The sequence below is a fragment of the Barbus barbus genome (assembly GCF_936440315.1).
Source record: "Barbus barbus genome assembly, chromosome: 40".
NCBI classification, from domain to species: Eukaryota; Metazoa; Chordata; class Actinopteri; order Cypriniformes; family Cyprinidae; genus Barbus; species Barbus barbus.
The window spans coordinates 23783730-23802086 of NC_136718.1; the positions used below are offsets into that span (position 1 = coordinate 23783730).

Consider the following 18357-nt stretch of genomic DNA (forward strand, 5'->3'; position numbering starts at 1 on the left):
TACACTGGTGATGTACTGGAGAGAAAACGTCTCGGTTACGTATGTAACCCTCGTTCCCTGAAGGAGGGAACGGAGACGTCACGTCGTTGACCGACGAATTGGGATCTCACTTAGAGAGACCAATCCACTTCGAGTGTAACTAAATGAGCCAATGCACATTGGCATGCGATTATTGCATCCAGCTGCCGCTGATCACAGCGTGAGTATAAGTAGGCAGCAGGTGCAGCGCATATTCAGGTTTTCGCTGAGGAGCAGAACCGGTGACCCGGCCTCTCAGCGGTGGTACAGCACCCGTGGGGACGGGACAGGACATGACGTCTCTGTTCCCTCCTTCAGGGAACGAGGGTTACATACGTAACCAAGACTTTCCCTATCAGTCAGTCACTCTTTATCACGTCGGTGACCGACGAATTGGGATCCCTACCAAAGGGCCACTGATACTGCCCCTTCCAGTGTCCTGTGGAAGCCTCCTGCGCCCCTATTTTTTGGCACAGGTCAGGGCTTAGCACAGAAGACCAGTTACTGTTGCTATGGCACTACCCACTCAGTAAGACTGGATAACACTGGGAAAACGTACCCGTTCCACTTGGAGCCGGACGCTGCAGAAGCCCACCCTTCCCGAAGGAGGTTCAGAAGCACTTACGCATATGAACACCCGTTTAGGTGCATATGGAAAATTAGAGGAGATTGTAGGTCAATGACAGAACATGCCCTCTTGGGACCCATAGGCAGAAACAACCGCTTCTTGTTGAGATTTTTGAAAAAAGATTCTCCACCCAGCCCTCCTCGGGGGGAGGGGAGGTGTATCCACCACCTCCCGAAGCAGTCCTCTTTCTCTCTGGGTTGCCCGTCCCGGGGCCTCTTGCTCTTCTGCTCACTGCCAGGTTTGATGGGGGCCAGGATGAGCGGGGCGGCCTTCCTACGCCCAGCTCAACGGCACCGCTTCTGGAGGCTGCTGCGGATGCGGTGCGGGAGTGGGGATGGACGCAGGGGGCCGCCCTCGGCGACAAGCAGGCTGGGGCGCTGCAGCCGGCGGACCGGTGGAGGCAGCAGGATGTGTTGGATCGCCTCAGTCTGCTCATGAGCAGCCGAGAACTGCTGGGCCATGTTCTTGACTGCATCGCCAAAGAGGCCAGTCTGGGACACAGGGACCTTGAACTTTGTCGGCGTCCCCATGTCGACCAGACACAGCCAGGGTTGACGGTCCTGGACCACAAGTGTGGACATCGTACGACCCAGAGACCGCGCAATGACCTTCGTCGCTTGTAGCGGAACGAAGCGGTACAAAGCTCTCAGAACTTCCGGATCGTGACCACTCTCGTACCTGTCCCTCAGTGGTTTTAGCCTGAAGAACCTGCAGTAACGCTGTAGCGTAAGGTGGAGGCAGCTTCTCCACAGGCCACATAAGCATCGCCGGACAGACCAGACGAGTACCTACAGGCCCGGAAGAGGAGGTACAGTTTGCTCTGCCGGGTGGAGACGGTATTAGGATACAACTGCATCGCAACCGACCGCTCCACCGGGGGGACCCCCATATACCCCCTAGCTGCACCACCATCGAGGGTGGTGAGGGAGGAGGAGCTAGCAGGGCAGTTTCTGGCAGTAAAAGGTGCCGTCCACGACCTGGTAAGCTCCCCATGCACCTCCGGGAAGAGAAGCACTGGGGCAGGGTGCTGAGAACCAGCGCAAGCTACCCCGAGAAACCAGTCGTCCAACCTCGAGGGCTCGGGACACTGTGGAGATCTCCACTCTAGCCCTACCCTCTCAGTGGCTCGGGAAAGCATAGCAGTGATTTCTGGATCTGACTCAGGCATTGCTAATGCAGCGATCGACATCTGGTCATCAGGAGGAGCGCCAAGGAAACTGCTGGTGCACCCCTTGTAGAGGGCTCAGCACGTTCCACTGGCAGCTCAACTGGGTTTGCCTACAATTCCTGCCGGACCTGAGACTCAAACTTGCAACCTTTGGATTACAAGTCCGACTTTCTAACCATTAGGCCACAACTTCCCCACAAAAAAAAAAAAAAAAAAAAAAAAAAAGCTGTGAGCACTGAAAAAATGGTATATAGAAACAATGAATTTTAAAAAACAGTTACAAAGGAACAGCAAGTAACATTAAATTAAACATTTTGAATTTTTGAAGTAGAAAAAATGAAATAGTATTTTCTTGTAAAATGTACTCCAATAATCTTTGTGTTATTTATTTTAAGGTTAGATTTTATCTTAAAAATTGTATTCCTGTCTATATACTTTGAAGGTTTTTACAAAGGGGTTTTGTTCATATATGATTAGTGATAAAAAGAGATATCCAAAATATGTCAAAACCTTTAACTCTATTATGTCCAAAAAAGAAAAAAAGAAAGAAACAAGCATTTTTTAACCTGGCTTTATCCAACATTCACATTTATGTTCTAAAAATAGTTAATATTTAATTAGATAATGCCTCATTTGCATGTTTAAGCATAGAATTTATAAAAATGTGTATTTTTTAATATAATCAATCAGCTGAGAAAATATTTAGCTAGGTAGATAGTTAGTGTTAGAGCATTAAAGTGTTTGAACAGTTAAATTTGTAAAAAATAATTTAAATGGAGCCAATTAAATTAAATTAAATTAACTAGGTTATAATATGTATAACTGATTTGCAAATGTTAGTAGTGTGAGTAAAGACACTTTTACCAGAATTATCAATATGTAAAGTGATGCTCTATCATGCAACCAACCGAACAGTTTGGCATTTGACCCTTTACATCTAACCTTTCATTAAAATGTACAATATGTGAGTTTGAATTGCTATTTTTTCTGTCTCAGTCACAGAGTATTCAATTTAATGACCTTAAAATATCTTAGGATGATTTGGTAGCCTGGCTTCCATTAGCATCTGTGTTTGCAATTGGTTTATGTCAATTTTGCATCACTTTTGTCTTGTTGTTAGTCTACAATGAAACAGGGATGGAAGAAGACCAACCAGATTATTTTTACCCATCTGAACATTCGTCAGATGCATTAGATGAATTATAAAATCAATGTGAAGACGACGTGCACGCGTGTTCATAGCTGCTTGATGAAGTTTCAGCTTTGGATTTGGTGGATAATTGACATTATGGATCAACAAGGACAGATCGTTTTTATAAAACAGGCTATTTACCAGCAGTCTGACCTTATGCAGCAATGAAGCAAGACCCTGTCAATTATCCATCTGTAAGGAATACCGAATGCTCGAGGGCTTTAAATACTAAGAAAGTTGCAGATTACTTTTAAATATGCATTACAAGTCTTCAGATTGCAATTTATTCTGTGTGCGCAATTTACAATTCTCTCTTAAAAGACTATTAATATTCAGTAATATCATTGATATGACAGAACTAACGCTAGATGAGAATGAAATTTGAGCTGAATTGAATCAACACTGAACTGAGTTGAGCTGAATAACAACACTATTGTCTTCTGTAAAGCTGTGTACTGCTGAATTGAAACCATTTCATAAATGATTATAATTATTGATATGAACTGAAGCAACTAAATTGAGGCATCTTATGCAATAATGGCATCTTATGCAGAGCTGCTTTACAGCTAGAATTTAATTTGTTTTCTCTGAAAACTGTAAATAGAAAAAGATACAGGCAGAAATATAAAAACTAAATGATGTATACCAATACAAAAAGCACACGGCCTTTACTCTCCATTGTAATGGATGAATCAGAAATAATGTCAGGCTTGACATTTAACATCATCTTGGCTGATTATTCAATCATGTGGCAAAAGTTAAGACAATTTTACACAAAATTAGATTTTAAACAACCATGATTAATGAGATCATAACTTCATGTGAGGTCACAGTGTTTGAAATGTGTGCTTTTGTACACTTCATTTAAAAAAAAAATAATGCAGTATTGTAGAATTCCATTCTGAACTTATAACTGAATGTATTGTGCTAGAGCACAATAAAGCAAAGCTGTAAATATATATATATATAATAGTGCACTGTAAGGTACACAAGTAACAAGAACCTTATCTGGAAAATTCTGCAATACATTCCAGGTCTCTTATTATTTCTTTCTGAGTCTGGTATTGAAGAATATCTCCCAGGGCATTGTGAAAGCCAGTAACTGTTGTCGTAAATCTGATTTCAACTTCTTGGCAGCTGAGCATGTCTAATCAAAACACGCAGATATGACGCATTTCCATAATCTAGTGGCTTTTGGTCTTGTAAACAGGCAGTCTTTCTCCATTCAGTACATCAGATGCTAATGCAGTCGCATGTTCTTAAAAGTGAAATTTAGGCCTATTTGGCACAAAACATAACAAAATAAAAATGTAATATATTTAATATACTTATACTTGTGTGTGTGTATATATACACACACACACACACACAAATTTGAAGACACAAGTGTCCTTATACAGCTCAATTCAGTTCAAGGTTTGATCTGATAGTGTCAGTAAACAGCAGAGAAAGATACTAAATCATTTTTCTTTGCTCTGTATTATTCACACCAATCATGTTATCTATTCAACACACAAAGCCTTGCTATAGAAGTGCATATGATAAACCTTATGAATGATTCTGCATATGCCCTCAACAATGAGAGGAAATGTGCTGGAACTATTGAGAACAAATTCAAAATCATTTCATTCATCTATAGATCCAGTGGGGTTGGACATTGCAGTGAACCTCAGCTCAGTCGCTGCCATGAGTGCTGCATGTAAATGGTTTGTGCTGCATCTGTGTTGTTTGGCATTGATAAATGTAATCAAGTTTGATTGTACAATGGTGACATGCTGTAGATCTTCTCTCACTCACTGCTGTGATTCACAATGAAAACCCATTTGCACAGGTCAGTTCACACTACAGTTATACCACAGGCAGAGTGCACATAAAAATAAGATCTGTAACGTTTGTATCATACTCATGTTGATCTAAGATTTCCCCTGTGCAATACATAAACATACACACACACACACACACACACACACACACACACACAACAAAATCAGAATACTATTCGATGGTCAGTATTTTCTACACAATTGATTATTTTAAGCTTTAAATAAGACCCATAAGCTCATAGCAAAAAGCTCAAAGCATCATCATAATGGTACATGCAACTCATTCATTATATGATGGCTTTATGTGAGGAGCAGACCAATATGTATGTCATTTTTCAATTAAAATTATTGGTCACTGAGTCTGTGTGAAGTAATAAACGAATCATTCTGACTGTTAACTGGCTCAATGGACTGATTAAAAAGATCTGACTTAAAAGAAGAATTGTATGTTGTTCAAAGTTTAATTCTCACTGGATGCAACCAAGGCTGGGCTTATCCACCGTACAATACACATATATTGAATATTTATTATGATATATTCAACGTGATTGTGCTGACACTATAAAATAATGAAATATTGCAATGATTCATTGCAATGAACATTAAGATTTTTTTTTATGTTTTTGAAAGAAGTCTCTTCTGCTAAACAAGGCTGCATTTATTTAATTAAAAGTGCAGTAATATTGTAGTTTTTTTTTTTTTTCAAATACTGTAACTGTTTTCTGTTTTAATATATTTAAAATGCAAATTATTCATGTGATCAAAGCTGAATTTTCAGCATCATTACTCCAGTCTTCAGTTTCACACATTCCTTCAGAAATCATTCTAATATTCTTACAGTTCACAATTTACTCACCCTTATGTTGGTCCAGTATGAAATCTTCTTTTGTAAAACACAGTTTTGGTGGCACATTCCAATAACATGTGATAATTATGTGTACCTCAGTAACTTCCTACCTATTTTTATACAAGACATGATCTAACAGGTAACAATTTTTAATTATATATACTGCCAACAGTGCCAGTCAATATACACACACTCACATAAATAAAGTGAAATACCTTAAACACAGTTCACAAAACAATTTATAGGGAAGTAAATAAAGGCAGATGTCCTGTTTGTCTGGCCGTCTTCCCAGCCACATGCTTCATTTGAGTGTGTATGCAGATATGTGTGGAAGCTAAATCTCGGGTCATGTCACGCCGCTGATCTGGCTGTCAGGCGGCTCAGGGCTTCAGAGGGGATTTGTTGTTTTGAAGTTGACCCACTGAGGTGTACGATCAGCCGCTAACTGCGAGATGATGCTGATGAAGGTGTGTTGGCCAGGCTTTCTTTCTTACAGGAAAGAGGCCATGTGCATTGCTCTCTGTGGAGATTTGTGGGATGCGACATTTACAGGAGACATGAAAGGCATCTTTTTTGCCCTGAAACGTGTGAATATCTTATCTTCTCTTGAATCCTTTTATCCATCAGAAACATGCAATACAACCCAAATTTGAATAAAATGAAAACTAAAAGACTTTTCAAATCACATGAGCCAGTATTTTATTCACAATAGAACATTGATAACAAAACAAATGTTTGAGAAATTTTACAATTTTATGCACAAAATGAGCTAATTTCAAATTTGATGCCTGGTACAGGTTTCAAAATAGTTTGGATGGGGGCATGTTTACCATGGTGTAGCATCTCCTCTTCTTTTCAATGCAGTTTGAAGATGTCTGGGTATCGAGGTTATGAGTTTCTGGAGTTTTGGTGCTGGAATTTGGTCCCATTCTTGCCTGATAAAGGTTTCCAGCTGCTGAAGAGTTTGTGGTCATCTTTGACGTATTTTTCGTTAAATGATGTGCCAAATGTTCTCTATAGGTGAAAGATCTGGACTGCAGGCAGGCCATTCAGCACCCAGGCTCTTCTACTACGAAGCCATGCTGGTGTAAAAGCTGCAGTATGTGGTTTTGCATTGTCCTGCTGAAATACATGTCGTCTGAAGGGGTGCATATGTTGCTTTAAAAACGTTATATACCTTTTTTAGCATTCATAGTGCCTTTCAAAACAAGCTGCCCATACCGTATGCACTTATGCACCCCCATACCATCAGAAATGCTGGCTTTTGAACTGAACGCTGATGACATGCTGGAAGGTCTCCCTCCTCTTTAGACCGGAGGACATGGCGTCCTTGATTTCCAACAAAAATGTCAAATTAGGACTCGTCTGACCATACAACACTTTTCCACTTTCAGTCCATTTTAAATGAGCCTTGGCCCACAGGACACAACGGCGCTTCTGGACCATTTTCACATATGGCTTCCCTTTTGCATGATAGAGCTTTAGTTGGCATCTGCAGATAGCACGGCAGATTGTGTTTACCGACAGTGGTTTCTGGAAGTATTCCTGGGCCCATTTAGTAATGTCAATGACAGAATCATGCCGATGAGTGATGCAGTGTCGTCTGAGGGCCTGAAGACCACGGGCATCCAACAAAGGTATTCGGCCTGTCCCTTACGTACAGAGATTTATCCAGTTTCTCTGAAACTTTTGATGATGTTATGCATTGTAGATGATGAGATTTGTAAAGACTTTGCAATTTGACGTTGAGGAACGTTGTTTTTAAAGTATTCCACTATCTTTTTATTCATTCTTTCACATATTGGAGAGCCTCTGCTCATCTTTACTTCTGAGAGATTCATCATTGTCACTGCTGTGTACATTCCACCACAGGCAGACACCGGCTTGGCTTTGCCTAAGCTTCACGATGTGCTCAGCGGCTACATTAACAAACATCCTGACGCTGCCTTTATCATCGCGAGAGACTTTAACAAAGCCAATCTCAAGCAGGTCATGCCGAAGAATGTATCCTGTCCAACTAGAGGACCAAACACACTGGATCATTGCTACACTCAGTTCAAGAATGCCTACAAAGCCCGCTCACTACCGGCTTTTGGCAAATCGGACCATGCCGCCATTTTCCTAATACCGGAATACAAACAAAGGGTCGTTCAGGATCCTCCGGTGCAGAGAGTAGTGACACGCTGGTCCTCCCACTCAGAGGCTATGCTGCAGGTGGCTCATGATGACGTTGACTGGGACATGTTCCGGGCGAGTTCTTCTGACGTCAGCAAGTTCACGGATGTAGCATTGAGCTTTGTAAACACGCTAACTGAGCAAGCTACAGAAACAATAACTGTAACTGTAATAATCCGTGCTGCGGTTAACACACGCACTGCAGCTTACAATGAGGCTCTTCTGACCGGGAATATGAGCGAGTACAAAGCATCGTGCTATGCTCTCCGACGCGCAGTAAGAGCCGCCAAACACCGATACAAAGAGAGAATTGAGTCTCATTTCCAGCTCAATGACTCTCGACGGATGTGGCAGGGACTGAGGACCATCTGTGCCTTTGGAAACAAATCCTCCGCTGAGGTGAGAGCAGATCCGTTGCTGGCCGACGAGTTAAACATCTTCTACGGCCGCTTCGATTGCAACAGTGGCGGCGCGTCTCTGCCGACCAGCGCGTCAGGTAGCAGCAGGCAGAGCAACGATGATCCTGTAATCACCGTGTCAGAGGATGAGGTTCGGAGGGCGCTAAAGAAAGTTAACGTCAGGAAAGCAGCCGGACCTGATGGGATAACCGGCCGTGTTCTGAGGTCCTGCGCCGATCAGCTCGCTGGTTTGTTCACTTCTATCTTTAATGAGTCCCTTGCTACCTCCGTGGTTCCCACCTCATTCAAAAAATCTGTCATTATCCCTGTGCCAAAGAACAATAAACCCTCTTGCCTGAATGACTATCGCGCAGTTGCCCTCACATCTATAGTCATGAAGGTTTTTGAGAGACTTGTTAAGAGCCATATTTGCTCCTCCATACCTGATACTTTGGACCCTCTTCAGTTTGCCTATCGCCCAAATAGATCCACTGACGATGCCATCTCTCACGTCCTCCACTCTTCCCTCACACACTTGGACAGCAACAATGGGAATTATGTAAGGCTATAGTTCAGCTTTCAACACTATAGTCCCCATGAAGCTGGCCTCCAAACTCACAGACCTCGGCCTAAACTCCTCACTCTGTGACTGGATTCAAGACTTCCTCACCGGCAGACCTCAAGTGGTGAAAGTTGGCCAGTTCACCTCAAACTTCATCACTCTGAACATAGGAGCCCCACAGGGCTGTGTCCTGAGTCCCCTGCTCTACTCTCTCTACACGCATGACTCCGTGTCCTCTCACAGCTCCACATCTATTGTCAAATTCGCTGATGATACTGTGGTTCTGGGCCTCATCTCCAACAACGATGAGACCGCATACTTGGATGAAGTAGAGAGACTCACATCATGGTGCCAGGACAACTGTCTCTCTCTGAATGTGAGCAAAACTAAAGAGCTGATCATGAAGTGAAGTGAAGTGAAGTGACATACTGCCAAGTATGGTGACCCATACTCGGAATTCGTGCTCTGCATTTAACCCATCCAACGTGCACACACACAGCAGTGAACACACACACACCGTGAACACACACACCCGGAGCAGTGGGCAGCCATTTTATGCTGCGGCGCCCGCAGAGCAGTTGGGGGTTCGGTGCCTTGCTCAAGGGCACCTCAGTCGTGGTATTGAGGGTGGAGAGAGCGCTGGACATTCACTCCCCCCACCTACAATCCCTGCCGGCCCAAGACTCGAACCCACAACCTTTGGATTACGAGTCCGACTCTCTAACCATTAGGCCACGACTTCCCCCTTGGACTATAGGAAGAGACAGCAGCAGCCCTACACTCCTCTTATGATCAGTGGGACCCCTGTGGAGAGGGTGAGTAACTTCAAGTACCTCGGTGTAAACATCTCCGAGAACCTGACTTGGACTACACACATCCAAACACAGGTCAAGAAAGCCAGGCAAAGACTGTACCATCTGCGACAGCTGAGGAAATTCAGGGTCTCACCAGCAATCCTGAAAACTTTCTATTCAGGGACCTGAGAAAGTGCATCTCAGTGTGGTATGGAAACAGCTCCAATCAGGACTGCAAAGCACTACAGAGAGTTGTGCGCTTAGCTGAGCGCATCTCAGGGTCTGCTCTCCCCTCTGTGCAAGACATCTACCTCAAACGCTGCAAAAGTAGAGCTGTCAAAATCATCAAGCACTCAAATCATCCTGGTAACCGACTATTCGCTTTGCTTCCATCTGGTAAGCGCTTCCGTAGCCTGATGGCAAAAACTGAGAGACTTAGGAGGAGCTTCTTCCCCCAGGCCATCAGGCTCCTAAACTCTAACTCTGTGTCATAACATCACATGACTCCATATAAATATCACTATATCAATAAGCTATTCATAATTTTTTCTACCTCATATTGCTGCTATTTAAATACCCTGTACAACTTTTTGCACATACTTTTTGCACATTCCTCTTATTACTATTTAAGTCAACAACATACTGACCTGCACATTTATATTTATATTTTTTATCTTTTTATTTTATTCTTTTATTTTTTCTACTTTTCTTTTTCTTAATATTTGTATACTTTATAATTGCACTGTCCTTGGAGCGGACCTGACATACATTTCACTGCTGGTTATACTCGGTATAATTGTGTATGTGACAAATAAAAAATCTTGAATCTCCTTCTGGACAACAAGCCAGGTTCGTTTACCTTTATCTAGCAGGATTGAGTGGGCAGGCGAACTTGTGAAATCCATATTTAAACTGATAGAGTGTGTCTGCCTCCCGAACAGTGTTAGGTAGATTGTTCCAGAGTTTGGGCGCTAAATAGGAAAAGGAAAAACTGCCGCCAGCAGTTGATTTTAATATTCTAGGTATTATCAAATGGCCAGAGTTTTGAGATCATAGCAGACATGAATGTCTATAATGCAATAAGAGTCAAACCATTCAGGGCTTTATAGGTAATTAGCAAGATTTTTTAGAGCCAGTGCAGTGTTGACAGAACCGGGCTATTATGTTCATAATTCCTGGTTCTAGTAAGAACTCCAGCTGTTGCATTTTGGACCAGCTGGAGTTTGTTTATTAAGCATGCAGAACAACCACCCAATAAAGCATTACAATCAATGCATGAATCAATGTTTCTGCATTTGCCATTGAGTCGTAATTAATATATATTTTTGAAAAGGAAAAATGTGGTTTTACAAATGTTTGAAACATGGTTTTCGAAGGAAAGATTGCTATCAAATAACACCTAGTTTCCTAACTGATGACGAAGAATTGACAGAGCAGCCATCAAGTGTTACAGTATAACTGTATAACTCTATTGTTTTAGACCTTGAAAGCGGAATGTTGCAATGCATCAAAACTTAGGCCCGGGAAATAAGTTATACAAGTGCACAAACACTTCTAGCTATGCAAATTAATTTAATTTAGACTTTGTTTTGTTCAACAATGTATACGGTGATATGCGTGACATTCTTCACATTGCTGCAAGACTCGCCTCCTACTTTTGTCATGGCGGAGCAATTGTTTGAAGACTTAAAAATTATGGAACTTCATCGCATTGCGTTTTGTACACTACATTTATAGTTTTATTCAAAGCCAGTGAATTTCTTTTTGGTAAGTGTTTTGCTTAAAAATTGCTTGTACAGTGTTCCGTTAAAATAAATGCCACTCATTTTGACAAGTTATCATCTAATGCACTGATAATCATGTATTTTGAAGTGTGACTTAAGTGCCCAAATAATTTTTGGCACTACAGTGCACTGTGCATCCATTCATGGAGATTATAATGCTAGTTCTGATATTAAGAATAAACATTAACTATTTCTGATGATGATTGTTTCCTCTCCACTGATATGGGACGGCGAGGGTCTAAACTCACACTGTAAACAGGAGCGGATAAAGGGCAAGAGAAAGAGATTTGATATTTCCTTAATAAATCCATCAGCACGCAAGTCCAGATTGAAACATCACTGCCGCTGGATACGGATTACCCACAATGCTCATCAGGGTCACAACCTTGAACAAGAGGATGGACAGCATGCAAACATGCCCATTTACACTGACCTGACATCAGCTGTGCCATGTTAGCATCAGTATGAGAAGGTCACGGTCTCAGTGCCGATCCTACAGGAATTGCAAATGCAACGTTAATTTACACTTATAAAACACAGCAGTCTGTTATGAAAGCCTATTCTGCCATTAAATAAAAAATAAATATATTAATTGGGACTTTTTCTCTGTTATTTTCCTTGAAATTCAGAGTTTATATCTCTCAAGTCAAATTTTAAAATTGAGAGTTATTTCCACCAAGGAATAATAATAATAAAAAAAAAACTGATCTTCCAATTCTGACTTTTTTTCTCGCAATTACTAATTTATGCCTCATAATTTATGCCTCATAATTTACCCCCTTTAGCATCATTACTCCAGTCTTGAATGTGTCACATGATCCTTCAGAATCATTCTACTACGCTGATTTGCTGCTCAAGAAACATTTCTGATTATTATCAATGTTGACAACAGTTGTGCTGCTTCATATTTTATGGAAGCTGATATATATATATACATGTATTTTTTAGGAGTATTTGATGAATATAAATTCAAGAACAGCATTCTTTGAAAAAGTAATATTTTGCAATACAGACGTTTTACTGTTACTTTTTAGCAAATTAATGTGTCCTTGCTGAAAATAAGTATTAATTATAAATGCAGCCTTGGTGGACATATGAGACTTCATTCAAAAACATAAAAAATTCTTAATTATTCCAAACTTTTGATCAATAGCGTACATCGCTCGAAATGATTCATGGGATGACAAGTTCATTCTTTTCATAAAAAATGATTTGTACGTTTGTCTTTACTTCTGATTTTCAGATACTTTGTACTTTAAATCAAAGTGTGTTAAGCAGTGATTCTTCTCGGAGCTGGTTGCTTTTGCTTATGGCTTTGATTTTTTACTGAAGGATTAATGTGTAAAATACATATGGAACCAATGCCATTAAAAAAGTGGATAAACAGCATTGAAATAGTGTTTTAGGTTCAATTTTACATCAGAGATTAGGTTTTGTTGTTCTGTTGTTTAGGTCAATAGCTCTTTTGTTTGCATGTGTGTTTTATGTCTGACACAAACACTCGACTGCAGCTGCAATACACAAAAAAAAGACAAAAAAATGGTGTCTGCTGTGATCCACATTCATTTATTTCAATATTCCTACTGTATGACAACTATTGACTCGTGTGTGACTTTATTTAGTAATTAAGCAAAGCAGGACAAAATATATATGAAAATTAAACATAACTGAGATGTGTAGTAAGGTTGAAAGTGTATCATCTGGTCATGCAGAAGTCAAGATGTTGCTATGCAGTTGCTAGGTTTCTTACTAGTCCAAGTCAAAGGATAAAATATAAAATATAGATATTAAAGGCGAGACCATAATATCAATTTCACTTTCTCCTCACAGTTCAACATCCGCATCTGTAACTGTTCGACTGTATCAAAACATTACTGTACTCAAAATCATCAAACCTGAAGCCATTCACTGCAGGGAAAGGAAATCACGTGAATGAGAAAAAGCAATATTTCAGCTGCAGTCATTAATATGTAATCTGTGGCTGATGGAGCAGCTGTTTAGAGGGCACCTTCTCTCTCTCTCTCTCTCTCTCTTTCACGTTAATCTGTCAGTTGTTGTGTGGATGACTGACTAACTGACTGACGGACTGCTCGTGCTGTAGTGAGATTTAGCTCTGTTCGCAGAGAGATGAGCGCGTGTGGACCACAACGCTGGGCTTTTTATAGGCTCCTGAAGAAGTCCAGTTCAAAGGCCCTGAGAGATCAAATTTAAAAATGTATTAAATTAATATATAATAGTATATATTTAAAAATATATATATATTTATTTTTAGCAAGGATGCATCAAATTGCCCTTACTGCCAAATTGGCAGTAAGGGCATTTATAATTTAACAAAGAATCCTATAAATTAATGCTTTTCTTTTGTATCAAAAATGTATCACGGTTTCCACAAGAATATGAAGCAGCACATCCGTTTTCAACATTGATAATAATCAGAAACGTTGAGCAGCAAATCAGCATATTAGAATGATTTCTGAAGGATCGTGTGATTGGAGTAATTATGCTGAAAATTCAGCTTTGATCATAGCAATCAATTACATATTAACATATATTCAAAAACACATATTTGAAATTGCAATAATATTTCACAGTATTACTGTTTAATTTGCATTTTTTGATCAAATATATATATATGTATATATATGTATGTATATACTGTATATATATCATTTTATTACATTTTAAATTATTAAAACTGCTTGCTGACAAATGGGTAAAACCTAAAGATCTGAAGGACAGCAGCAAAGGTTGGTAAAGCTATACATTTACATTCAATGAGTTTTGGGGGCTGCACTGTGATCCTTAATAGAGACTTTCAATGTCATCTAATGATTCTTGTTTAAATATTCCTGACTAGATTTTCTTGGTATATGAGCTATTATTACACTGAATGACATTTTGTTCTAATCATGGTCAAAAATGTATGATAGTCATTATTTTTTCTCAGATATAATACAATTACACAGGACACATTCTAATGTTTAGGGGAAAAAACTCAAATTAAAGCTCTGTTAAACTGTTATTGTTCTGATGCTTGAAAACATTTTGTCTAATCCAAACATGTCTCTGTCTGCTGTCCATCAGTCTGATGTCAGGTCTGGCTGCGCTGGATGCCAAGTGCTCCAGTCGGCTGGGTCTCATCACCGTCTCTTACTACCTGTGGACCACATTCCTGGCTGTGGTGGTGGGGATCGTCATGGTGTTAATCATCCATCCAGGTGGAATGGCACAGAAAGAGGACTCTGAGGACAGCGGGAAACCCATCATGAGCTCGGCTGACGCTCTCCTGGATCTCATACGGTCAGACGGTCCTCATCATCCTCCAGAAAACAGAGACACAACACTAGAAATGAGTCGTTTTACTCATCCTTGTGTTACAAACAGGCTTATCATTATAGTTAACTAAAATTAAAACCAATTAGAAAGTAAACAAACAAATACATTAATCAATAAATTAAATTTGTTTCTTGAAGTAAAGTAAACTTTAATTAAAATAAACTAAAACAAAATCTAAAGCAATATTGTTCATTGTAAACTAATAATACATAAACAAACTAGAAAATAAAAGTTAATAAAAACTCATAAAAAAATCAACATATTGAGAGGAAAAAAATCATAAAAATTATAAAACACAACAAAATCACCAAAACTTGAACTAAATTGAATTACAGTTAAAGTGAAAACAGAAAATATACAAACAAACATATTAAGAAAAATTTAAATATCAATGACACTAAAAAATAAAACATTTTAATTTGAACTCATTTTAATTTCATTTCATTATCAAATTTTATACACAATGGACAAATAGTTATTAGAAATAATCAAACAAAACCGGTATATAAGAAAATAAATGTAAAGAAATTATATGTTTTTAATACATTTTACATGCCTTAAAAACAAATAAGGTTTCAAAAGACAAAAATACTAAAAAAAAAAAAATTAATTGCATCTCAGTGATTCTAAAATAAAATTATCAAATTAAAAAAAATAATGATAATCAAAATCTATTCTGTTTTCTTTTTATTTATTTTATATTAACGACAACTATAATAGCATCTCAATGATACTAAAACAAAACTTCAAATTCCATCATATTTCACATTCAATAATCAATCAAAATAGGTGTATATGAAAACTGTATAAGAAAAATAGCAATGAAAGTAACGATTTATATGATTTTAATAATAATTAAAATTTGATAAAAACTATAATAGTATCTCAATGAGTCTAAAAATGTATTCAGAGTAGTTCAAATTAGAAATCATAATCAAAACAGATGCATAAGAAACAAATTAACAGTAAATGATACAAACAGTATGTCAATGATACAAAAATAAAACTGGTTTCAGTCTATGGATCACAAAAGGAGTTTGTGAGAAGTGAGTCAATCAACACAGCTCATGATATTAGTGTCTTTTCCATCATAAATAATATCTGCCAATAAAAACAGATTTTGATTTATGAATTACTAGTAACTATCGGGCTGGTCAGTAATAAATCACAATGAACCATCATCACGAACACAATCTCCAGCCGAGCTGATTGTGTTTAGATTGAAGGTATTGCAGTCATAATCTCACAAGACCTGTCTGAGAGCACTTGAGCGTTTGAAATCAGTCACAAACACACGTCTAGGGCTTGTGCACAACGACTGGAAAACAACTAATGGATAATAATAAAGATAACTATATATATATTCCACTAATGACAAACACAATATTGACTGTCTTCAACATTACACAATATTTGTGTCATTCCTGCTAATGCATGTTTGTTGCTTAAAGGAACACCCCACTTTTTTTAGAAAAAGGCTCATTTTACAAGTCCCCAAGAGTTAAACGGTTGAGTTTTACCGTTTTTGAATCCATTCAGCCAATCTCCGGGTCTGGCAGTAACACTTTTAGCTTAGCTTAGCATAGATCATTGAATCAGATTAGACCATTAGCATCTCGCTTAAAAATGACTAAAGAGTTTCAATAATTATCCTATTTAAAACTTGACTCTTCTGTAGTTACATGGTGAGACCGACGGAAAATTAAAAGTTGCGATTTTCTAGGCTGATATGGCTAGGAACTATACATGAACAAAGATGGTGCCGCATATGGCAGCTACTGTGTTTTGCTTTTCAGTGTTTGTACAGTTTTTGTTTGTTTTTCGTTTCTCAAATACGATCAGTTTTACCGACAGCTCTATAATAACTAGTTACCTAGCTGGGGACTACTTTCAGGCGCTGCGTAATATCACAGCGACTGCTGCACTCATGGTACGGCAGCAATATTCCTTGATTATTACGCCGGAACGAGAATATAGTTCCTAGCCATATCAGCCTAGAAAATCGCAACTTTTCATTTTCCGTCAGCCTTAGTGCACGATGTAACTACAGAAGAGTCAAGTTTTAAATAGGAAAATTATCGAACCTCTTTAGTAATTTTTGATGACCAAATGCTAATGGTCTAATCCGATTCAATGATCTATGCTAAGCTAAGCTAAAAGTGCTACCGCCAGACCTGGAGATCGGCTGAATGGATTCAAAAACGGTAAAACTCAACTGTTTAACTCTAGGGGAGTTGTCTAGGCCTATTACCAAAAAAAGTGGAGTGTTCCTTTAAATCGACCATTAAGTGCATTAGTATATCTAGCAAATTCTCTGTGGCGAGGAAGCTGTGAATTATGAACCCTGCTGGAAGCAAATGCAGCCATTATTTCTGCCTCAAGGAAGCCATGTAACTAAAATCAGCTGTTTCATTACTCAAATTAAACTCCATCAGCTGAAGGTCATTTCATTCGAAATATAATTGTTGTGTGTGTGTTCAACGCCATTTAAAAGACCCTCAATACAGTCAAAAGCCTCATGTGGTCTGATAGCAGGAATTTTTTGGTTTAATGTTTTTTTTAATGAAAATGACTGATAAAAATGCATTGCAATGTCACAGTTTGTTCCAGCCCGCACAAGAACAATAGCCAATCAGTTTTACCACTTAACAAGCACATATATTCCAGCCCGGGCTCACAGCAATTCATACATATTTTACGAGCTGGCTAATTCATACGACCTCACTCGTACAAATTTATACGATTTTTGCTAAATTGTACGTATTTTACGAATTGCACAATTCGTATGAATTTGTAAACACAAATACATACGAATTAGTCGCGAGCTAGCGTTGTATATTCCGTAAAGTCTGAGTTAGTTAGCAACAGTAACCAAGGGGCGGAGCTTAATGAAGGGTCAGTTTTTGCTGAAAATAAGAAATGAGAATTTTGTCTTTCAAAACTCGATTGATCTCATGAAAGTTTTATAAGTATGGATAGACAAGATCAGGAAAAAAATTGAATTAAATTGAATTAAATTAAATTATGCACATTTCGTACACAATGGTAATTCAAAGCGATTTAAAGAAAAAAGGATTTAACTAATCAAAAAATTTAATATTGATTTAAACTGATTAAAAACAAATAATTGAAGGGAAGAACACAATAACATGATATAATGCAATCACACTGAAAAATATTTGTGGAATTTTGGATTTTGGTGTGAAAAGATTCAAAGAAATGGCAAGTAACACATTGAATTAAATATAACTAAGTATAAAGAAGAATTACATTTTAAATAAATGTACAATTTGTATAGCAAACTTCATTTCACATTTCAGTATTTTGTTGTATTTTAGATAATATAGTATTTTATTCTATATAAATTATTTTGAAAATAATCTTGAAATATTCAAAACAGTATTAACAATAAAAACTATTTAGAACGAGCAAATAACTCATTGAATTAAACATGAAATTTTGAAGTAGAAGTAGAAAGACTGCAATAGTATTTTCTTTTAAACGTTTGCCAATTAAATTGAATTTTTAAATACATTTTAAACTAAATTTAGTCAAATGAATTCATATAGCACATTTCGAACACAATGGTAATTGTGCCTTACATAAAATTTATTTTAAAAATAAAACTTAAA

The 18357-nt window shown here is 38.4% G+C and overlaps 1 protein-coding gene across 1 annotated transcript in view; it reads left to right on the forward strand.

Annotated features, from left to right (window-relative positions):
• Positions 1-18357, forward strand: part of LOC306859891 (excitatory amino acid transporter 5-like) — a 61313-nt gene that overhangs the window by 26567 nt on the left and 16389 nt on the right. The window contains exon 3 of the mRNA XM_079401288.1: positions 14474-14689. Within this exon, the coding sequence (XP_079257414.1) occupies positions 14474-14689 (216 nt within the window). The remainder of the gene's footprint in view (positions 1-14473; positions 14690-18357) is intronic.